The sequence below is a fragment of the Talpa occidentalis genome, unplaced genomic scaffold (assembly GCF_014898055.3).
Source record: "Talpa occidentalis isolate TD23 unplaced genomic scaffold, MPIMG_talOcc4v2.1 talOcc4.16, whole genome shotgun sequence".
NCBI classification, from domain to species: Eukaryota; Metazoa; Chordata; class Mammalia; order Eulipotyphla; family Talpidae; genus Talpa; species Talpa occidentalis.
The window spans coordinates 11,816,322-11,841,009 of record NW_023601653.1 but is presented as its reverse complement, the minus strand read 5'-3'; the positions used below and the strand labels follow the sequence as shown (position 1 = coordinate 11,841,009).

The window sequence follows — 24,688 nt, the reverse complement described above, 5'->3', positions numbered from 1 at the left end:
ATTCTTTTTTGGATTTTTTTCTGACTAAATAATATCAACAAAGTATGCATAGCCTGTAAAGTTTAGGAAGATATAAAGAGAAAAATAGCATACCCTAAATAATTTAGCTTACTTTTCCATATGGCTTTTTTTCCATATAGCTTCTAAACATTTGAGCCCATATTGAATGCATCATGTTGTCTCCTGATGTTTTATATTTTTAACTAAAAACTAAATGAATAATAGATACTACTTTTTCAAATTGCTGACAGTAGATACTACAGAGGTACTTGGCATTTATTATCTAATTTAATTCTTAAAACAAATCCTGAGCTAGAGACCTTTTTTTTTTTCTTTAATAATAAATTTTATTTTTATATTTCCCCATACAATTGCAACCCCCCATTCTGACCCCCATCCTTCCCCTCCCGCCCCCCACCCCCCAAAAAGTGTCTCTGGTTCATAGTTGCTTGTTGATTTTGATTTTCACTTTCTTATAGTTATTCATTTTCCTGGTCCCTTATTTAAGTTTTCTAGATTCCTGCTATGAGTGAGACCATCTGGTATTTTTCTTGTTCTTTTTGGCTTATTTCGCTGAGCATGATCCCTTCCAGCGCCATCCATGTTGCTGCAAATTGCATGTGTTTATCTTTTTTGAATGCTGAGTAATATTCCATGGTGTATATGTACCACATCTTCTTGATCCAGTCATCTATTTTTGAGCATTTGGGCTGCTTCCAAAGCTTAGCTATTGTAAATTGTGCTGCTATAAACATAGGGGTGCAGGTGTTCTTTGGAATTGATGTTTCTGTGTCCTTTGGGTAAATACCTAGGAGTGGAATTGCTGGATCATATGGAAGCTCTATGTTTAGTAGGTCCAGAAATCTCCACACAGCTCTCCATAGTGGTGGGACCAGTTTGCACTCCCACCAACAGTGTAGAAGAGTTCCTTTTTCTCCACAACCTGAGCTAGAGACCTTTATCCCCTTTTTACCTATGAGGAATCAGAGATCCTTGGGACAGATTAGTGATAAAAAAAGTTCAAGTTCAATACTGTTTATCACCAAAGCCTGCCGTCTGTCTACTCTGTCCCACCGCCTGAAGCAGCTTGTGAAAAGAAAAGAAGAGATCCTTTAAATGGGTCTCTAACTCCTATTCTGTTTGGCAGGCCCCTCGAGTCCTCCCATAAGTAACTGGTAAATACCTTTTACCCTAAAAGGTCAAGGTTTGGCATTTAAGTCATCTGCGCTGCCTTCAGTTTCTACCCAGCTCGTTGGTACGATGAGCTCTGAAATTATCACATCAGAATCAACTGAATCATTAATAGCCAGACTTGCAGCTTTTCAGATCTGTTTTGGCACCAAATGTGGTCATGATCAATTCCAGCTCTTAGAGAACTGGATATTATATCCTGACATAGTAGAAAGAACTTTTATATTTGCTTCTATCTTGCTAACACATGAAAGCTAATCTGATGCTTAGTTATTTCAGACACACTGTTGAGAAGGTTTTGTCCTAGATACCGTAACCAAAATCAGCCTGTCCGAAAGAGCACTGGGCCAGCTCCCAGAAGTTTTCGTTTTGAACCTAGTTCCGTCATCACTGGTTGGGGCATCTTCCTGCTTCTCTCTCAGTCTCCTTAGTTGTCAGATGGTGGTAAAAGGTCCTATCTGACTAAACTGTAGTAGAGAATTTAAAACACAGGTGAAAGTCCTTGGCACAGTGTCTAACACAAAGAATGATTGAAAGAATAATGAATGAGTGAATTGCGGTCAGAAGAGACCTCTGATAATGAAAGACAAATAAAATGGCCTCTCTGAGTTCTTTTTACAGAGTGGCCAACTAGGGAAACATGAGCAAGCAAACATTTTCAAAGTGAGCTCCTTGCACTCCCCAGTGCCATGATTCCCATATCCGAAGGAGCCTGAGAGGATTCCCTGAAGTAGTAAAGTTGTTTCCTTCTGATAGGTCTGAGGCCAGAGAGCCAAGGCCTGCATTTTCTATCTGCTGTCCTTTTGTGGGGACATAGGATACGCCCCTTTATCTTCATCTTCCAAGCACACTAGATGTCTCGAAAGGCTTCCTTCCTTTGGCTCGGGGAAGCAACAAGTCCACAAGGCAGCTGAGGGTCTCATCGCTCCCATTTTTAGTGATGACAAGACAGATCTTGACCGTCACTTCACATTTCCGCCAGGACAAGGCCATTTCAGAGCTTTCTGAGGAAGCATGAGGTCCCCATGGCCTGCTTTCCAAGGCGACCGCAGCATCCACTTCCTTTCTGATGCATCGACAAATCCATTCATACTCGACACCTCTGGGTTGCTTTTTAAATTATTTGAATATGACCAAATTAGAAAGTAACCCCATATTCAATTTGGAAAATAAGGAAAAGCAAAATCCAAAAAATTCATGCATCATCTTCTAAAACTAAGAATGAGGCACAAATGCTCACTTGGGGGAAAAAATACATTATCCTGACATGGGAAAGTGTTTCAACCCAAATTTAACATGCTTCTCCCTCATTAAAACCTGTATGACACCATCAACTCTGTCTATAAAAGTCTTTTCCCATTAGCAGAAAGACCTATTTTTAACCTTGCAACTTAATCACCTCCGAATAACCAGTATTCCATCTGAGATGAAATTGGTTTTTTGAGCTGAACATTCCAGTTCTTTATATTCCACCGTGAAGATTAATGGACTTGTGCAAACACTTGAAGTTGTGGAAAAAGAATATGGGCACAAGGGTTACACATAAATCTGATCATGGCCAATGCAATCTCATTATTTCAAGGGAAATGGCCTGAATTCTTCTCTGAGAGGTCAGCGTCATCGATGTAGGCACCTTTATTTTTTGTATCTGCTATTGGTATTTTCAGATCTCACTTTCTTCTTTCCCGTTGCATTTTCCTTTTCATTCACTGCACAGGTTGCACATGATGGACTCCGTGCATTTGAAATCACTCTTTTAAGCATGTCTTTTTTGGCTTTGAGTGACAAATAACGCTGAGATCACACAAGGAACCTATTTCACATCAGTTTAGCAAGCAGAACATGCCAAACAGCTATAAACAGAACACCAGGACATCTTCCCTGCCTAGCGCTGTCGTCAGGCTTTTAAACAAAAGTGGTGACATGGAGTGGCCATCTCCAGGGTTTCCTGGGAGATAAAGTTACAAGGAGGTCCTGGCCTCTCTCTGGCCAGGACGTTCATTATCTTCCTTTAAAGAAACAGAACAGTTGATGATTTGCTGACGGCTCATAATGGCTGAGTCGCCTGCGTAAGGAAAGTCACAATACAAGAGACCACAGAGCCACAGCAGCCAAAGGGAAGTGTGATAATGACCTAAAATAGCCTTATCAGCTACTTGGGCCTCATAATGCATCAGACGTGTGTCCTAATCGCAAATCCTGTAATATCTCTTTCAAGCATGGTTGCTAAGAATGTCGTTTTATCATCTTCTTTCTTAAGGGAGACCTGAGTTGATAGAAATGAGTTGAAAAGCAGGAAAGAAATTTGCACTTTGGCCTTAAATATTTTGCTTAAAAAAAAAAAAAATGAAACAAGTTATTTTCACAAATCACGTAAGATTCAATTTAGGACATAAAATGAAGACGACGCCTACTCCACACCTTGTTACATTTTTTTCCAAAGTTTCTTCTAGTCAAGCAGGTGCTGAATACCAACTACATGCTAGACATAGTCACTTAAACCACACGTCCCTTGGGACACTTCAGCCGGTGACGGACTGTGTACAGACTGTGTACAGACGGTGTCCCAATAAGCTCCACCATTTAGCCTACACAGATATAATTTCACTCTGATGTTTACTCAGTGATGGAATCCCCAAACAAGGCATTTCTCAGGATAGATCCCATAGCTAAGCAATGCATCATGATACATGATAAACCCAGCCCCTGCCATCAGGGATCTCACAGATTAATGAGCGAGAGAGAAAGCACGTAAGGAGAAGCAGTCAGACCTGAATGTCCTGGTTAGGACCCTGGGATTTGGAAGATTTTTGCGACTCACCCAAAGTGAGTCAGCTGAAAAGTACAGGATCAGGACTGTCTGGGGACAGGACTGTCTCTGCAGCCCCAGCTCTAGCTCATCCCTCTGTCCTGTTTACCCAAATACCTGATTGTGTTACCCTGTCAACTGGTGAAAAAGTAACCTGTGATCACTAGTCTGCTCCGAGAAAATTTGCTTCCATCATCAGCTGGATGCCTTTCATCGCCTGGAGTTGATTCCATGACCCCTGAGTTCTAGTTCCCATGACAACTGAAAGTTAATGTGGTTTTACAGTAAATCTAGAGTCAGATTGCTTCCAGTCAAGCAGTAGCACTTTCTCATTCTGGAAATCTCCAAGTTACTTACACTTCCTGCAAGGTTGCCAGTTTTAACAAATAACAATAAGGATAAATTAATTACAGATAAATAATATTTGAGACATAATCATTCTAAAGCATTTTTGTTGTTTATCTGCAATTCCTATTAAACTGGAATCTTATCTTTCATCTGGTAAACTTATTTTTGGCCTCAGTTTCCTCATCTGTATAATGGAGATGTTGATGCCAAGGCACCTATCTCTAGAGGTCATGCTGAAGGTTAAGTGAACCAGTTCATGCAAAGTAGGTAGGATGTGCCTGGCAGATGGCAGATATTGAGAGAATGCCCACTGCCACTTCTGTCTTTTACGGTTCTCGTATTCCTGGCTGGCCTCTCTCTTTCAGGGAAGGTTTGTTGGTTTACCTCTATATTCCATGGCAACTCTGGCTTAGTGGTTAAGGACTCAAACCATGGTTGAATCATGGTTTGCAGTCAGACAGGCTGACTGCAATGCCAATTCCAACATAGCCCAACCATGCAATGTTGGTCAACTTACTTATCTCTTTGAGGTTTGGTTTTCTTACCTATGACCTGGGGGTGGGAATGATAATGATGATGGTGGTGGTAGTGATGATGGTGGTGATGAGACACCTTATTCATACACTTACTATGAGAATGTGTGCATACATGTAAAGTCCTAGCAATAGCAAATGTTCAACAAATTCTCAACATCTGTTATGGATCTGATAACTAACTCCCTACACTTTGCTGGCCGTTTAGTAATAAAATTTGTGTACCTCATTTTTTATGTAGCTGATGGTCCCTTAGATCTATTTTTGTTTTCTCAACTACCTTTCTGTGGACCATATGAGTCAGCCTGATTCCTAAGATCAAAGCAAAGGCCTGGAATGTGGGGAGCCAAGGGTCTTCCTCTGCTCAGGCTGCTCTGACAGAACAGCATCACAATAGACACTTGTTCTCACAATTCTGGCGTCAGAAAGATCAGCATCTAATGCCATCATTTACAGTGGTGTTTGAGGTAGGTATTAGGTTACAAAGACTACTGCACACCACCACCCTTGCATGAAAAAGAGAAGGATCCAGGGAGTTTGGAGCTGACACCTTCAGAGAAGTACTTGAGGTCTGAGTCCCACTGGGCTGGCTCATCCACTTGAAGCCCCAGACCTCTCTTATTCCCTCTCTGCTCAGCTCACTTCTTTTTGATTTGGAGGTGGGATTTTGTGTTGGGATATTGTACTAGGATATTATTGTCTTTGATATTGGGGTATTGCGTTGGGATACTTTACCAAATTTTCTTAGAACTACACACAACCTAAGACTTCTCATCAACAACCACTTCTCCCCAACAACCCCAACTCCAACATTCACCTATTGCCATTCTCCTGTTCACATATCTGCTCCCCTCCCCCATTTGAAGGAGTATTGAAGAAGTAACCCTATTGAAGGAGTAACCCTTCAGTTACTCCTTCTCCTTGGCAGCTAGCACACTACTGGACACTTGGTAGTACTTAATGCACCCTTGTAGAATGCTGTGTGCAAACACGGATGAGTGACTCTGAGCCCTTTGATTCCCTAGAGTGCCCAGGAGGAGCGCAGTCCCCCTGCAGTGGCCGGGGCAGGTGTGCTGAAGGCATGGAAGGAAATGGTAGCTGTTCCTGCCAAGTAAGTACAAAATGTTTCCCCTTTTCCTGACTCTGCTCCCTCTCCTTATCTGTCCCTCCTTGAATACACACTAGTTGGAATCTCTGAAAAGCGGTGCTATTAGTAAAGGGAATATGCAATATGCAACGGAATGACCTCTAAGAAGCTGGAGATCTTTGAGTAAGTCAGCATACTCCTGAGCCTTAAGGGCATCCATCTTTAAAATGTGATTAGGAATAATTACATCCAATTACATTGGCTGAAAAAGTAAAGTGAGATTATATTTGTGAAAGCACCTCATGAAACTGGACTGCCGCCAGCCCAGGACACTCGAGCACTGTCCTCCGCTCCCCCTGGCAAGCTCTGGGTCTGACAACAGAAGAATTTCTTTGTAATCCCATGAAAATGAGTCTTTCACAAGTTTCAAGGCTTAGATGATTTAAATACAAAGAAATTCTCCAGAAAGCATTGAATTCAACTGTCTTTAGAAATGCAAAACTGAAAAGTTTTCATTTTATTCTTGGGTCAACTTGGGATGAGGCTGTCAGCAGTGGCTACATATCCATATTTTGGGGCTGACAAAGCAGCCTTCTGGAGAGCTCCAGACACTTAGGAAAAGATAACACAGGGATGAATGTAGCCATTATAACCCCAAACTGTGAAGTTATTGGGGGAAGTTACATGAGACGCTCGCCAGACTGTCAGAAACCCAGTGAACTTCCCAGGTAACCATCACTTTGGGTCTAACGCCATCTCCCTGGTGTTCTGCAGGAAGGGTTTGGTGGAACAGCCTGTGAATCCTGTGCAGATGACAACTTATTTGGACCCAGCTGTTCAGGAGGTATGTCTGATTTTTGTGAAATCAAACATATTTGTACAGGTTGAAAGTCAACTATGTCTTATTAACTGAAGACCCCAGAAAGACTATTGTTGAGTTAGAAGGGGAGGAATACCAAACAGTTCTAGAAATCAAATCTGCACAGACAAAAGAAAGAATTGACCGCAAATATGATAAAGTGCAGTTTGGATAAGAGATTATTCGACTCTCACAGTCATGCTTTCTGGCTAACTCAGGGGATGCAATTTCCTCTCTCCAGGCAGCAGCACCTAACACCCACCTGTTCCTGGCTTGGTCAGCTTCTCTCTAAGTTCTTTGTAGATGCTGGCGTCAGTATTGATCTCCCCAGGTTTCCTACTTTTGCCACTAGTCACACTACATTATAATGTAGCCCTTCCATTTGGGAATTCACAAATACCTGAGAGATCAGGGATTTGGGGCTCTATTTTGCATTAAATAGACAAACAACTGTGAGACTGGCTTGTCTATTATCTTATCTTTGGTTCCACCTAGAAAAAAAGGCCCTGAGCATTCCAGTACAAGGATTTTTTTTTTTTTTAGTACAAATAGCTCATGTAGAGTGACCCTAAGGAAATTCTAATGGTATTAAAAAGTGACATATGTTATTGAGACAGAGACGGGTGTAGGTGAAGAGCTAACCCCCTTGGGAACTCTGGAGTCAGTGTAAGACACTCATCTCACCTGAGTTATTTCACCTGAAGGTAGATAACTTGTAGGTAAAATAATGAACACTTCAAAAACAAAAAAGAAAGAAGTTCACATCCTAATCCCTTGGCCCTAGGAATATGTTACCTTATATACAAGAGGGGATTAAGGTAACAGATTGAATTAAAGTTGCTAATCATCTGACCTTAAAATAAAGAGATTATCTTGGATTATCGAGGTGGGCCTTGTGTAATCATGAGGGTTCTTAAATATGGAGGAGGGAAGCAGAGAGTCAATGTCAGTGATGATGGGCAGCCTCTAGAAGCTGGTAAAGGAAACAAACGGATTCTCCCCTTCAGAAAGGAACACAAGCTGCCAAAACCTTGATTTTAGCACAGTAACTTTGGATTTCTAATCCCCAGAAATGTGAGACAATAAATTGGTGTTGTTTTAAGATACGAGTTTGTGGCAATTTGTTACAACAGCCAAGTGCAGTCACCAAAGTGTTAATTCCCTAACATGTCTAGCCCTCAGTGAGCACTCGGGGGAGCCGGCTTCCTGGGAAGGATTCGCAGGATCCTGGAAGTCAGCAGATGTGCACAGGATGGGTGGAGTCTAGAGAACATGAGCAGGGAAGACAGTGTCTGCCAGATCCATAATATCCCACAAAGCATATAGCAAGTAGCCTTTCTCCACCATGTGGTTCTGACTTTTATGGAAAAATCAAATTTAGTAGATGCTGCATTGCTTCAAATATTTTTTGTAAAAAAAAATTTAAAAAAAAACCCTACATACACACAGGCATCCCGCCCACATACTGTGGAATGTTCCATCTGCAGTAGCAGAGATGTTGTCTCCCCTCTAATCTCTGGGTTCCTTGAAGACAAATGCTGTTACACCTCTTTATCTCCAGCACCTCCCACAGTGCTACCTGCAGGAGAGAAAAGCACCACACTTTTGCTTTTGTAGGTTGGATGAATAAATTAGCAAATGAGTGAATGAATGAATGAGTGTATGAATGAATGAATGAACAAGTGAGTGTGTGAATGAGTGTGTGGATGAATGATTGACCTATCAATAATACGCTGTAGCCAGGTTGTCCTGATCCAGAGGCCTAGTTTTGAAGCAGAATGTAGAGGGGACTCAAGTTCTGGCTATAGACTCCAAGGCTGATAGTGAGAACCTGAAGTTGACTAAGCGTGTTCTCTGTGTCTGCATCTGTAAAAACAGAGACAATATTACCTCTTTTCGGGTTATTCTGAGGACTGAATGAGATCAGTGTACAATAAATGATAGCAATTATTATCATTATTATAGTTATTGTTTATTACCTATTAATCCCTATCCTGTAATCTTAGGGGGATCTTTTTCTTCAACACTATGAAAGATTATTTCATAAAGAAAATTTATGAAAGCAAATTTAAAAACAGATGTTGGCATGTACGCATTTGATACATTTTATCATGGGTCAGTAAACTAAAATATCAATCAACTGCTCAGAAATAACACATCTCTAACTTGGCCCTTCCCTACCGTAACACTAGGACTTAAATCTCACAATTTAAATGAATCAAGGAAGAAGATAGCATCCAACATTGCTTACTTGCCACAAAAGTCTAGTTAATTATTTTTGAAATGAAAATTTAGAAAGATGAACCCATGTTGGCCCCAGGAAACTGCCTTTGGATGCTGATGAGCATAGGCGTACATGGAGACGCCAGACATTTCTGAATACAGTGGCCTCCCTCCACACCGGCCTGTGCTATGGAGCAGAGAAAAGTGAAAGGAAGAAAGAGGGCTTAGAAACCTCAATTTTTTAATTAAAATAATTTGAAACCTAAACTGAGATGCAGGAGAAGAAACTCCAAATTCTGGATTCCAATAGAATGTCCCGTGATGATGGAAATGTTCTGTATCTGCACTGCCCAACAGGGTAACTGCTGGACACATGTGGCCATGGGGCACCTGTGATGAAGCCAGTGATACCGAGAAGCTAAATTTTAAATTTTAGTTAATGGTACTTAAGTTGGGTTTAAGTTGTCGCCCGAGGCTGATAGCTACTGGCTGCCATATTGTATATGGCATAATGGTCAGGAGAGCAGGCTTTGGCTGGAGGCCAGCCTGAATCTGAAACCAACCCCAGTTGCTGTGTGGCCTGGGGCAAGTTATTTGACCTCTCTAAGCCTCCTTCATCCATGAGACAGAAATAATATCTGCCCTGTGGGGGTGACGACACAGCAAAGCTCTTAGCAGCATGCCATAAGCCAGGACACAAACAATGCACAGAAAGGTTAACATTCATCCACCTGTGAATGAATGAATGAATGAATGAATGAATGATTCAGTGATACTGGCCACTTCCCATTCAAGGACAAGGAGAATGTGCAAGCCTTTTTAGCCGGCCATCCACTGGGTGCCAGTGTTGTTTCATCCAGTGAGGTACTGGTCCCATGGAGGTGGCATTTCTGCCTGTAAGTAGGACAGCTCTATTAGCTGCAGTTTATTTTTAACACTGACTTTAACCTGCTGCCAGAGAATCTCCTACCCAACCGCTGATCTAGAGATGCTTTAGAACTGTATCAGCCACAGGTTTTCATCTCCACTGCAATGCCCTACCCTGCTCAGGGCCTCACTGCCTGGTTAGAGCAGAATGCAAAGCCCAATTTCTCCAGTAGGACCCCAGTCATTAGTCCCACAACCCCCAATAAGGCAGCTGGCATTTGCTGAGCTCCTGCTGTGCACAGGCAGGGCATGAGATTTGACATGCGTAATCTCTTTGGATCCTCACAACAGCTCTTCAGGCTGCGTTCCTCATTTCATACATGAAGAAGCAGAGAGGTTTCTCAAGGTCATGCAGCTATTTCAGGACAGAGGCAGGATTTGGCCCAAGTGTCTTCCTGCAGAGGCTGGGTGCCCAACACTGCACCACCCTATGCTGACCAGCAGGTGCAGGGATCCAAAGAGAAGAGAGACCAGACCCCTCCCCTAGTTGGAAATGCAGGAGACAGTCATGATTTGTGTGCACAGTCCCCACGGGATGCTATGGCAACATGGACAGGGAACCACTTACTCTGCCTAGGGGCACATCACAATGTTCTTTGCACATCGTCACTCGGACCCAAATGGTCCTAACTTTGACCACTTTAAAATCACACATCCCAAGATTCCCGTGTCTCCGCAGATTTGCTGAGGCTGGTTCAACAGATACCAAGGGCTTTTTACAGAATCAGGTGGGAGTCCCTATGCCACTCACTTCTCCTTCCCAAGGATACTTCCTTGGCAGCAGCTAGCAGCCTTACATGTCAGAGGCACCCTCAAGCTGCCTGGGCCAGATCACTTAATCCAGCAGAGAGGCTGAGAGGCAGGACACAGAGAGGCTCATGCCAGGGAACTGGACCATGCAGTACAGACAGGAAGCTGGGCGACAAGATCAACTCTTGTGGGTAGCATATAAGTCAGGCACAAGAGCTGACTCAATTCAGCTCCCCCCTCTGCCCTCTGTCTCTCTCTCATTGGCTACATTGGACACCCACAGTCACTGATCTCCTAGAGTCTGACTCCCCCACTACTGCAAGCTCCTTGCATTGAAATATTGTGAATTACTCAGTGCCTGATGCAGAGCCTGCTACTAGGTAGGTAGGAGCTAAGTAGATCTTTTTTAATTGAATTGAATTGAGTCTTCCCTACTCAGCCTGTAGATCATCCCTCTCACTCCGTGGCCAATTTGACTTCTCTCCAGAACTTGTCTGTTCCAAGGACCTATAGCCATAGATGAACATCAAAGTGATTTGCTAAAGTAGAAACAATGGCAAGTTGGCTTTTGAAGGGTGGAAGACAATTGCTAACCTAATTTAATTATATAGTTCTTTGCATGAGTACTTGAGCTAATTATCTCCCTTTTTTTTTTTTTTCCTCTCTGCAAATGGGACTCATCTCCCTCACAGGGTACTGTGAGTATCAAATGATATCATGCAAGAAAACCACATGGCTAAATGTTTAGTAGATAGTAAGTGCTCAATAAAGGGCAGCAGGGCTAGTTCTAGGGAGAGGTGAGGGAGGAACATGCCTCCCTCAAAATGTGCAAAATGTAAAGAGGCATCAAAAACTCAGGAATACAGATAAATCATTCAATTATCTAGGGCTTCTGTAACAAAATCTAAGCAAACAGGGTGGCTTCAAAAGCAGCAATATATTGTCTCAGCTTTGAAAGTTAGAAATCCAAAGTCAACATGCTAGCAGAAGCTTAGAAGAGGAAAATGAAGCCAACATTCAGACTGGGGTTCTAGAACTTCTAAATCATGGTTCTTGCCATCTCATCATGAAGACTGTCAATAAAAACTATCCCCAAGTTTACCCTTCCAGAATGCTTAGGAGTCTATTTCAGAGAGTGAAAAATGCCCCATTTTCTGTCTACAGTGTGCAACTGTGTACATGGAATATGCAGCAGTGGAGTAGATGGCAACGGAACATGTGACTGCTTCTCTGCATACACCGGGCCCCGCTGCGACCAGCGTAAGTGCCACCAGTGTCCTTGGTGCCACACCAGATCTAAGGCACAGATGTGTGCCTCTCAACTTTATTTTCTGGGGCTCTACATGGGCAAAGTACCATCAAAGGAGGAGAAACAAAAATAAAAAAGAGCAGGAGAGTAAAAGGAAAGTAGAGGAGGCGAGGGGAGAAGTAGTGAGATAAAAGATATAGAAGATATAGAAGAAAGGAAGCCACAGAAGGTTTGGATGCAGTGTCATGTGACATGGCTCTAGCTGCTTTAGCTGTTTTAGGAAGGTGATGGTGTGAAGGACAGAGTGGAGAGAAAGACATTGAGGCCGGGAAACCAGTTAAGGCCATTGCAACAAGTCAGCTACCTGGTAAGGGAGGTGAGGCATGTGCCAATTACAGGTCTCCAACAAAATATGCTAACAGGAAATGGAGACTCACCAAGGGTAAGTGGCTCACCAAAGGTTATGAACTAGTCAATAGGAGAGCTGGCCTGAAGTCATTTGAAATTCTTTAAACATTTATCACACTAGGTCCAATCAACAGATGGAAATTACAAGGTGATTTTTTAAAAGGGAGTTTATATAAAGAATTAGTAAGCTATGATAGGAGAGTAGCTATAAAATATAAAGAGAGGCTCTGGGGCTGATGGAGCATGAAAAAGGAAGGATAAACTTGGAAGTAGTGGCAATCTCCAAAATGGGTTGAATCTTGTTGGAGAAGGTGTGTTGGCAGCCCAGTGGGTAGAGGAGAAGTTTCTGGTTTCAGGCCAGCAAAGTTGCCCTGCACACAGGCAACAGCCTTCCAGGGCCCTGGGGAGCCAGGGGTGGTGGGGAAGCACACAGAGTGAGGGGGCACTATGAGTGCTCAGCCTGGGGTGTGCAATACCTGTGTTGGCAGGACTGAGGGAAAGTGGTCACTGGGTCCAGACCAAGGATGTGAGGTCACTGAACGGTTGTATACTCTGGGCACACAACTGGGGCAGAGCACCCCTGAATGTGTTCACACCCCCACACCACTGACCCTACTAGGTAGCAGCAGGGAACAAACAAAACAGAAGCACAACATTGCTCAAAGGAACCAGGAAAAGGAAGAACATTCCTCCTACAGTGTCTTCCCAGTGCCCTCTACTAGCCAAGCTCAGCACATCACCGTGAGAGGAGTAACAGTCACAGGGTCTAGCCACTGTCACAGAGCAGGTGATGAAGGGCGAACTTCCAGCTCAGAAATTAAGAAATTGGACATTCTGTCTGTCACTATCGTCACTCAACATAGACTCTGGATTTTATTCTCCTGCTCTATAAAATGAACAGATTGAACAAGATTCAAAGGACAAATTCAAACTCATGTTATTGACAGCACTGAGGAGCTATGAGCAGTGGTAGAAAGGAGAGTAAATAAAACTCTGCCTCTGCCTTCTTCCCGTGGAGGACACATACATGTACGCAACCAAGTCAAATCAACAGCAGAATGAAACTCAAGTGGATAAGATGGATCTTTCTAGAAGACCACAGTCAGCCTCCCTCTCCAGCCCCCCTGACTTTGCCCAGTGGACACATGAGCAAAGGCCTTTTGAATAAGACAGGAGACCCAGCACAGAAGCCAGCCTCATGGAGAACACTCCCAGAACGGTCTCCAAATGACACAGTGATTCTGTTGAGTCAAGATCTAAACAACAGGTGACACACACACCGCAAGTTCAGGTCTCAAGCTGGCCCTCTTCGCCTCGCTCCATGGAAACTGGGACCTGAAAGAACTGATACAAAATATGCCCCTCTGGGCCTCCCCGGTGGCGCAGCGGTTGAGCGCTGGGTTGCGAAGCTGCCCGCGGCCTCTGTGGCGCCGATTCGATCCCCGGCTGCTCCCCTTCCACCGGAGGAGGGTCCCACATGGCGCGCAGACCTCTCCTGCCGCCCGCTGCTCCCCTCAGCAGTGTACTTCGGTCCTTCTGCCTGCTCTGCTCCCCGCTCTGGCTCTGGTGAATTCTCTCACCCTCCTGCGCTTCTGACTGTACCCAGTGCATGTATAAACAAAACAAAACAAACAAATAAATAAATTAAAAAAATGCCTCTAAAAAAAAAAAAAAAAAAAACAAACAAAATATGCCCCTCTGACTGCTGCTCCTGAGGCGGGTGAAAAACTGTCCTGCATTTCAGACCCAGTTGCCTCATTTCTCTTCCCCGCATCCACTGTCTCTGCCCCACTTGTTAGTTTTAGGTAATACATCAGACTCTCGGTTATATGAGACAGTCAATGCCCCAACTGTATTATGAACTCGTATGCAGTTATTAGAGAGTGACGTAGATCCCTGATGACCTCCATAACGTTAAATCGAAATTCAAGTTCCTAATTATTTTAACAGAATTCTGTTTTGTCTTTAAAAATCACATAAATCGATGTATAAATGAGTGTATTAGATGGGTTGTTGACGTTGGTGGATACTTTGGAAAATAGAATGAGAGAGTGAGGATAAAATGGTTGATTTCTACCTTATGCATTCTCTATTTTTTTGCATCGTGACAATGAATCTGTATTGCTTTTTTTGTTTGTTTGTTTGTTTGTTTGTTTGTTTTTGTTTTTTATAGAGGCATGTTTTATTTATTTATTTGTTTGTTTGTTTTGTTTATACAAGCACTGGGTACAGTCAGAAGCGCGGGAGGGTGAGAGAATTCACCAGAGCCAGAGCGGGGAACAGAACAGGCAGAAGGACCGAAGTACACTGCTGAGGGGAGCAGCGGGCGGCAGGAGAGGTCTGCGCGCCATGTGGGACCCTCCTCCGGTGGCCGGGGAGCAGCCGGGGATCGAACCGGTGCTGCAGAGGCTGCGGGCAGCTTCGCAACCCAACGCTCAACCGCTGCGCCACCGGGGAGGCCCTCTGTATTGCTTTTTTAATGAAAAGAAATATTGCATTCGTGAGCTTTTCAGAACTTGTTGTTCTACTATCGCAGTTACCTCAAAAACCTTCCTTTGCAGCCATCCCTGAATGCGCAGCCTTACTCTGCCCAGAAAATGCCAGATGCTCACCTTCCAGCAAAGATGAAAGGAAGCTCGAATGCAGATGCCTTCCCAATTACCACAGCGATGGCAAACACTGCGAGCGTGAGTAGAATTTACATCCTGCTTGTTTATTAATGTTTAGGTTACTTAACAGAAAACTCATCACCTTCCTCATATGATAATGATCATTTCTGAGTATTTGCATGAAGTATGTAAACAGTGGTAGGAAAATACTCTTATCAGGGTCACCCTTCCTTAAAGGGAATTTCTCCTTCAGTTATCAAAGCACATATACAGATTTTTATATAACCTGCATCAATGTTAACAAATTTATTTTTAACCTGCCTTTGCCTCCACTTTCCTGTCTAACAAATAGAGGAAAGAATCGTTCCTACCTTAGAGGTTCATTGTAAGGATCAGCTCAGTTAATGCATGACAAATGCTTAGCACAGGTCCCAGGACATGTTGTAAATTCTAGAAGCATTAGTGCTGTCTCCATGCTATTTTGTATTTGAATCCATGTATAACACAGCATGGTGCTGTATCTACACAACATAGGTAGCTATCATCTCTGGTGACACCTGTAGGGTTGATCAGGTGGGGTGAGATGAAAGATTTCTTACAATCACTCTCAAAACTGTTCACCTACCTTCACAGTGTTAATGAGGTGTGATCTGCTGTGAACTGTGAATTTCACACTCCAGTTTTCCTTCTCCATCCCTGAGTCTGATAACTGCCTCTTATTTTGTCACCGCCTCTCAAGCCATCAACCCCTGTTTACAAAATGTCTGCCATCCTCACGCTCATTGCACGTACCTGGGGCCCAACCAGCACCAGTGCACATGCCAAGAAGGCTACCGCGGGGATGGCCAGGTGTGCCTACCGGTGGACCCGTGCCAAGTCAACTTCGGAAGCTGCCCCGTAACGTCCACAGTGTGCAAGTATGATGGACCTGGACAGGTGAGTTAATGAGTCTGGAGCTGATGTGAACAGAAGTAGGACAGCGCACAGAGGGGGACCCGTGCCAGGCGTATGACTTGTCTGCTGCACCCTCCAGCTCTCCCTCTCAGTGCTCAACTTGACCAGTCAGGCCTCCAAGCCTTCAGGACCGGCCTCGGTGTGTCCTTCCCCAGCCATCCTCCAAATTCACACTTTCCCAGCAACCCAGTCAAAACCCAACTGCCTCTTCTGTCAGTCCTAGAGGGTGACTGGCAAAACAGAGACGCAACTCAAAGCTAGATCAACAAACGAACTATTAATCAAGTCTTGGGTGAACGTACAACTTCCCCTGCAATTCTCCGCTCCCTCTAATGTCTCTTTAAGGTAAGAGGGATGCTTAGAACCAAAAATATTTTGTCCCAAAGGGATAAATGCTGATAAATGTAGGGACAGATTGTAGGGAACAGAGAGGATATTCTGGGGTGAGACTTGGCCCCTCTAAAATGCATCCTGATCTTGACTAGTAAAACTCAGCCTGATCAGAAGCCCTTTGCGGACGCATCCAGTTGGAGGCGCTCTTTCCCTCGTAGCTCCTTCATCCAGCAGACAGTCAGTGGGTGCCTCCTCCAGCCTTCACTGCACACCACGTGTTCCCGGAGGAAACCTTTCTGTACAGGCTATGGCTGCCCGGGCAGGCGGGAAGTCCTCGGTGCTCGTTCTGAACACAGCGTGGCCCTTAGCAACTTAATCAGCCCACCCATGGAATGTTCCTGGGGTTCCCTGCAGATAATCTGCCCAATGTGGCGGAAAAAAAAGTCCATCATACAACATCCTTGCTATTTCTGAGACAAATTTGCCAAGAAACTCAAGAGGCTAAACCACTACCCTCAGGAAAAGGGAAAGTCAAGTGCGCTCTAAGCCAAGGTCTGGGCCATGGAACAAGAGTAAAAATATGCTTTTTCTCTTTCAAAATGGGTCCCCAGGCAGATGTTTTAGTCTTAGAATCCTTCCATTGTTCAATGGAAGTGGTGAGTTCGCTGTTCCCATTGTTCCAGAGCGGACTTTCTCAAGCTCGGCATTGTTAACATGTTGGGCTGGATAATTCTCCATTGGGGGGCTGTCCTGCATTGTAGGGTTTTCAGCAGCATCCCCAGCCTCCAGTGCCACTGCTCCCCTCTCCTGCTGTCACAGTCACAGCAGTCGCCAGATGTTCCCCAACATGCATTGGGGTGAGACCCCAGCAAAGAACTGTTCTAGAATAGTAATGCCTCCCATTGAACCTCAGTCTCCACTCACCTGCACACCATCTAAGAGCAGGACACAGGAGCCAGGGAGACCCCAGATTAGCAAACAAGAAAAGTGAAAAGGTGAACTTCGTGATTAGGGTGATGAGTTTCCCCACAAGTGTCATGAGAATACACAATTCCCAATTCATGGCTTGGCAAGTTTCTAGCCTGAGCCCAACAGTCCAATCTACCCCAAGTTAGTTTTTAAGACAGAATAAAGACACGGATGAAAGAAGAAGGTCAACCTGAGTAACTCACGCAAACCCTTGTTTGTTCTCCCCTCCGGCTCCCACAGGCCCACTGTGAGTGTAAGGAACATTACCGCGACTTCGTACCTGGAGTGGGGTGCAGCCTGGCAGATGTGTGTGAATCAGATAACCGCTGCCATAAGCATGCAAACTGCACCACCATCGCCCCTGGCCAGACTAAGTAAGTCTTTTCCATTCCACCACCTGCCAGTGATGCAAGTGGCAGCCAGTCACTGCCGCAGGTTCCTTGAAGGGCGGGAGATCTGTCTTCTGTCTCGTGTCCACGCCCGCCCCCACATAACACAATGCGAGGAGCAGAGTAGATGCAGAATACATTTTTCTTTAATCAATGGCTCACTCAACAATTGTTTCCTCTATCATGACCATTAGAACACCCTGGAATATTGACTTGGCCCCATAATTTGGTGTTAAGTGGTTCAGAGCGTGGGAGAAGGAAGCGCCATCACTGGGGAAACAACTGTCCGTTGTGATTAAACGGAGTCTGACCTCTGATGTATAGACCTGTTTCCTCACTCATGAAATATTGCTCCTCGGTGGCGCAAAACAAGACCGGGGAGAGTAAATAAACATGAGTGGCATTTCCTGGACTCCAGGTTTCCAAAGAAGGGGCCGACTGTGAGTAAAAACATTTGTGTGAAAATTCCTGAGGCTGAGGCAGAGGCATGGTGGGAAGGTGACGGTGTTGGAATTTAAGACCTGGCTTGAGTCTCCCCACTGGGGTAACTGACTGTCTCTTTGGTCTCAGTTACTCCATGTCTAAAATGAGCAGAGTGATGTCTACTAGGTAAAATTGTTGTGAAGAGTACATGAGAGAACATTCTGGAAAACTAGTGCATAGCTGTACTGTGATTTTATTAGTGGGTGAACTGAGGGTAGAACCCAAGACTTTCAACTCCCAGCTGTACAGAAGCTTCTGTCTTGGTGCCACTTCCATTTCTCACTGTCATCAGCATCTGCAAAGGACTCACACTACCACTGTGAGCTCCAAACCATACAACACACTAAGCCATGCAATTACCCCATAGTCCCTGTGTTTCCAACACTCCTTTCTATCTTCTTTTAAATTCATTTCATTTTTTTACAGTCAGATCTTGGAAGTGTGAGGTTTTCCAGAGAGAGTTTATATGATCATCATGTTCTATCTGGGCAAATAAGTAGATCTGTATTCACTGTGCATGGAGTGGAGAGAGCTTGGGTGCCAGCACACCTGGGTTCAAATCCCAGCTCAGCCACTTACTGGGTCTCAGAACCAATGCTTCCTCTGTCATACAATGGGGAGAATCATCCCTCCCACCAGGGCTATGGTGAGATTAAAGGAGATGATAGTCATCAATCTCCAAGCAGAATCTGGCATCTAGAACCCACTCCATACCTGTGAGTGTGTGCAAACTTGGCCGTACATCAAGGCACCTGTGCATCCAACACACACAATTGCAGCCACATCCTCTCCTCAGACAGGCTCTGTAAGACTGGCAACCGAATCAAGCAGCTTACACACTTCTTACCAGCCTCTGCAAAAGATTGAGTAGAATATTTTAAACTCTTTGTGTTTGAGAAGATAAACTTTTTTAATTTTATTTTTATATTCCCCATACAATTGCAACCCCCTTATTTTGACCCCAATCTCTCCTTTCCCCGCCCCCCCCCATAGTATGTCTCTTATTCATAGTTGTTTGTTGATTATGATTTTTTCTTTCTTATAGCTATTCTTTTTCCTGGTCCCTTATTTAGGTTTTCTAGATTCCTGCTATGTAAGAGACCAACTGATATTTTTCTTTTTCTTTCTGGCTTATTTTGCTGAGCATGATCCCTTCCAGCTCCATCCATGTTGCTGCAAATTGCATGTGTTTATCTTTTTTGATTGCTGAGTAATATTCCATTGTGTATATGGACCACATCTTGAGAAGATAAAATTTTAAAAATGCAAGATGTCAGGACAATATAAGCTTCCTTAAAATTTGTATTTAGAATGTCAGTGGAACTACAATGAATTTTAGGGGTACGTGTGTCACTCAAAACTCCTCTATTCCCCGCCACAAAAAAATAAACTTGGCTGTTTTCAGCTTGGAAAGAGACATAGATTAGAGACTGGCTAAATCACATTGATAAAATATAGAGCCTTCAGTCATTTAGTTCAGGTAAAGTAATTCACCAAGGAGAAAGATTTGCTTTGTCGATGACTCCTCAATAAAACAATTAGTTCATGCAGAATATTTAAAATCATACTACATTAACCAAGAATATCAGAAAAATGGGTTCAAATGCAGGCTCCAGGGTGCCACCATAGTGATCCTGTAACTTTTCAGAACCACAGTTTCTTCAGCCTTGAGGCTACAGACCAAGACTATCTCCCTGGGAAAAGCTAGCAAGTTTATATAAACATGATTTAAAATTCCAAGCTCCATTTTTATTATTATTATTAACAAGAATAGCTTCATGGCTGCTAAAATTGTGCCTTTTCACTTTTACTTAATAGAGGCAGAAGACAAGGGTCTCAGAAGGAAAGTGTTTCTCTATTTGATTCTCTATTCAGATGAAAACAAGACTGGAAGGCAGGGAGAAGGCAGGGAGAAAAGGGATAATTTACATTCCAACCGGACAAATGGACAATGAATATTACAAATATTTAGAGACTCTTGGGAAGTCAGCAACACTGAGGACATCCATGTTTGTACAAGACAAGCAGTTTATCGCTCCTGCATGTGAAGACCCTTCCCAAGAACCTGGCCCAATGCAACATGGCATAGAGACAAGAACGTGGACTTTCCCAGACGGACCCAGGTTTAAACCGCAGTTCAGCCACTTCCAGATGCGTTTCCAGCAGTGCAAGCTTTAGACGTGGGCAAAAGGTGCCCCTGGGTGCACTGGGCATGACATTTTAGGGTGTTGTCTGCTGGCCCTTTGCTGGCCACACTAGGAGGAGTCTGAGGACCAAGGAGACAAGCCTTCTTGGAGTCTGAGCTTCCCTTGTAGACCACACCCCCACACTCAGAACCCTGGCATTCTCTGCCCAAAGTGCTCCAAACAACTTTTGGGACCATTCTCAGGGTGTACGCAAGGGGTGGTTGTCCCCTATCTACACCACCCATCTCCCACCCCACCCCTCTGGTTCAAGTAGCACACAAATCCTTCTTTGTCCAGCTTAAGTGTCTGTACCTCTAGGGTGCCTCACCAGTCCGTCCTGTCTACTAGGATGCCCTTCTCCCTGGGCCCCCAGAGCACCCTAGAATGCTTCCATGATAACATTTCTCATGATGATGAGCCCCCAGGGCAATAGTGATGAGCACGAGCACTGCCTCTTACAGGCTGTATGACCTCGTCAGATAATTAACCTCTCTGAGCTGCTGTGTCCTCATCGAAAATGGGATGAGGACAGGATCCACCTCCTAGAATTGTAGTAAATAACATACCATTTCTAGAAGAGGAACCAGATTTGGAATGGGGCATTAGCTATTGTTTCCATTACTTATCTCAACCCCACAAGGTAAGGTCCTTGGGGATCCATTCTTACCCCCTTTATTATAAGAACTCCTGTCATCAATGAAAACAATGAAATGGATGATAGTTTGAAGGAACAAATGAATCGATGTCAGGATGAAAAGAACAAGGGAAGAAAAGAAGGAAAAAGCTGCAGTGAGACTTTGGGGCACCCTATAGCTCAGCCAAGTCTTATCCAGCATTCCGTGTAATGAAAGCCACCCCATAGCTTATAAAATGCAAATGGCCAATGGTATTTTTTAAAGCCTTAAGAGAGCAGGAACCTCAACTCCTAATAAAGACCCAGTTTACACAAGAGACGAGATTATGAATGTGCCACAGACAGCGGAGAGCATTTAAATCAGAAAATATTCTGATGAACTCTCAGACTTTGGACCAAGATTTTAAACAAAAGGAAAAGTATTTATGTCTCACGCATTCCATTCAGCACTGTGGCCATTTAAATGCTTCCCCAGTAACCCTTAGACAAGACAAAATCACTTTACACAAAACAGATCACTGGCCTCATAATAACTTAGGGAACTTTCAGAGAGAAGCATGCTCAGTGGTGTGTAGAAGTTACTGGGCTTGCATTGAAAGGTGTCTTCCAATGAAATTTATGGAATTTAGAGCAGAAGTCGTTTCAACACTATCTTTTCACTCTAGGACTTACCAACCTCCCCCCTTAACATCCTCAAATTTACTGTCCCGTAGCACAGTATTTGCAGAAGAAGTTGAAATTTGAGTAGGAAACTGGTATTTGATTGTACTAAATAGCTACTATTTCATCTACCTTAGTGATACTTTATAACAAGGTTTCTGAACCTCCACACTATTGATATTTGGGTTCCAGTAACTATTTTGTTGTTGCTTTAGTGACACTGGTTTATAACATTGCATCAGATAATTCTGCTGCGGGGCCTCTCCTACCCATTGCAGGGTGTTTGGCAGCATTACTGGTCTCTGTTTACTAGATGCCAGAACACCTTCAACTCAGTTGTGACAACCAAGAAATTCTCCAGCCATTCCCATGTGTCCCCTGGGAGGTAATGTTGCCCCTTGTTGAGAAGAACTGCTCTATAAAAACCTAAAAGGCTTGATTAGTAAATGATTCTCCAATCATCTGGCTTGCTATAAAACTTATCTGGATCCCAGAATTATCTTAAGTGTTCCATTTTCCTAGAATCTGTCCCATATTTCTCCAGGCAGAATTAGTCATCTCCCTCTCCATGCCCTGAAGCACCCTACTCAACATTTTATCATGTCTCTATGGAACTTAAGTTAACTGAACATGTCCTCCAACCCTCGACATCAGCCATCACCATATTATCACCACCACTGTTGTCACCATCATCATCTGCCAAGCATGGAAACTTCTCTGTGTGTCTGTCACTGTGGGAATAGTTTTTTTTTAAGATTGTTTTTATTTATTTATGCATACAAGAGCTGGGGTACAGGCCAGAGCTGCAGGGTGGTGAGAGGATTCACCAGAAACAGAGTGGGGAACAGAATAAACCTCACTGAAATACACTGCTGAGGGGAGCAGCAGGCAAAACAGGAGAGGTCTGCTGCATCATGTGGGCCAGCTCCCTGGCCAGGGATCGAACTTGTGCTGCAGTGACTGGCAATAGCTTGATAGTACTGAGACTTTAACCCCTGCACCACGAGGGAGGTCCAGGTTTCTCTTGCATTATCTCCTCTGTTGACAACCTAACATTGTTTAACCCATTTCATAGATGGGGAGACTGGGACTCAAGGAGATTAAATTATTTGTTTTCAGATTCATATTCAGCAGCTGAGACACTCAATGGCAAGATATCTTTTATTGTCATCTTTGCAGCCTTCTTAATTCAAGGTTCCTAGAGCTAAGTCAGTGCTTCGTAAACAATCCATTCAACACTGAGGCACCATCTCAGGTGCTGGAATAATGAGGAATAAGGCAAGATTCAGGTTCTAGGAGTTTCCTAGGGCAAAGGAAACAATACCCCAAGAGGTCATTTGGTGGAGGCATTGACAGGATGCTTCTGTGAGGGGAGAGGCTGGAGGTGACCCTAGGTTGCCTAGAGCAGGTACACCTGACGATCAGGTGAGGCTGGGAGAGCAGGAGGCGGGGACAGCATTCCTGGCAGGGTAACTGGCCTGGGAAGGAAATCACCATCTAAAATACAGCAACTTGGTGTTGCTGGAATTTGCAATGAATAGCAGGAAGGAGGCAGAAGAAGTAGGACCACCCCCCTTTGGGTGGGGGTGCCAAGCACTCACACACTCTCATGTAGATAAAAGGAGTCCCTGAGAGTTTTAAGCACAGATGACAGTTTCCATTTTGGAAAGAGCTCTCGGGGGGAGAGGGGTGAAGGGTTGATTTCAGGGGAGGAAAACTAAGGGCAGAAAGACCATGTGGAGGGTCTTTACAGCAATCCCAACAAGGAGCGGTGGGCTCTGAAACATTTGTTCAGCAAACTTGAAATCTATGTCGATTTGCCATGAGACCATATTTAGAAATGCAACTGGATTCTTGAGTGCAGAATCATTCTTTGAAATTCTCTCCTAAATGTGAGTCAGTTCTCTGGAATGGTGTGACCACAGCCTCTGTGCATCTCTCGTCTCAGAAATGTCCTTCTCATGTTTGGTTCCTCGCTTATCTCCAGGATCCTGGTGAATGTCACCTTCTCAAGCACCCAGCCAGTTTGACTCAGCTGTTAACTTTTTGCAATAGTGTCCTAGAGCCAGCCTGACTGAGTCACACGAGCTGATTGTTAATTTTTCATCTGATTGGTGCCACATTGGTAGTTTGATATTGCCAGGTGGGGATGAATATGGAACATGGAAATTGGCAAATGTGGCAGATCAAGCCTTACACACACAGACAGAGCTGGTTGTTGAACACTTACCAGCACACCACTGCTTGTGCAGCTTAAACAGCCTCTTTAACTCTCTCTTTTATGAAGCTTAACTATAATACAAAATTTCTGACTTCAGTGTTTATGTTTATTGTAATTACTATGTATGGTGCAACTACGAATTAAGTATCTACTACAGCTCAGCCCTGTGCTGGAGCCTGGCGTTACCACTGTGAATAAATACACGTGGAGCCCTTCTGCTAACTCCTCTCAAATTAGATAGGAAGCAGAAATCAATCAAATAATAATACAGGTTAAGACAAGACAAAAACTGGGATTGGTGGAACAGAGAATGGCAAGATGGAACAAGGAGTCTATGCTAAGGGGTCCTGATCTACAATGAGACAGGAGGAGCTCCCGAAAGAAGGGACAGTGGAGCCAGATCTCTGCTTGGGAGGGGAGAGGAGAGGAGAGTCTTCCAAGCAGATCAATAGCTTTGAGCCTTTTCTTGAGTTTGCCTTCAGTAGCTCATTCTGACTCAGTAGCGTGGGATCCTAGAATCTACATTTAGAGGAAGCACTCCAAGTGATCTGATGCACATGGTCTCTTTTTCTTTTTTTTAAAATAATAAATTTTATTTTTATATTCCCCATACAATTGCAAACGCCCCATTCTGACCCCAATCCCTCCCCTCCCGCCCCCCACCCCCCAAAAAGTGTCTCTGGTTCATAGTTTTTTGTTGATTTTGATTTTCACTTTCTTATAGTTATTCATTTTCCTGGTCCCTTATTTAAGTTTTCTAGATTCCTGCTATGAGTGAGACCATCCGGTATTTTCCTTTTTCTTTTTGGCTTATTTCGCTGAGCATGATCCCTTCCAGTGCCATCCATGTTGCTGCAAATTGCATG

At 43.9% G+C, this 24,688-nt stretch overlaps 1 protein-coding gene across 2 annotated transcripts in view; it reads left to right on the top strand.

The window, feature by feature from the left end:
* STAB2 (stabilin 2) overlaps positions 1–24,688 on the top strand; it is a 109,862-nt gene that overhangs the window by 5,511 nt on the left and 79,663 nt on the right. For both annotated transcript variants that reach the window (XM_037513759.2, XM_037513758.2), the window contains exons 4-9: positions 5,907–5,992; positions 6,743–6,812; positions 11,892–11,987; positions 14,946–15,071; positions 15,733–15,929; positions 17,490–17,623. In XM_037513759.2, coding sequence (XP_037369656.1) covers positions 5,907–5,992; positions 6,743–6,812; positions 11,892–11,987; positions 14,946–15,071; positions 15,733–15,929; positions 17,490–17,623 — 709 coding nt within the window. The remainder of the gene's footprint in view (positions 1–5,906; positions 5,993–6,742; positions 6,813–11,891; positions 11,988–14,945; positions 15,072–15,732; positions 15,930–17,489; positions 17,624–24,688) is intronic.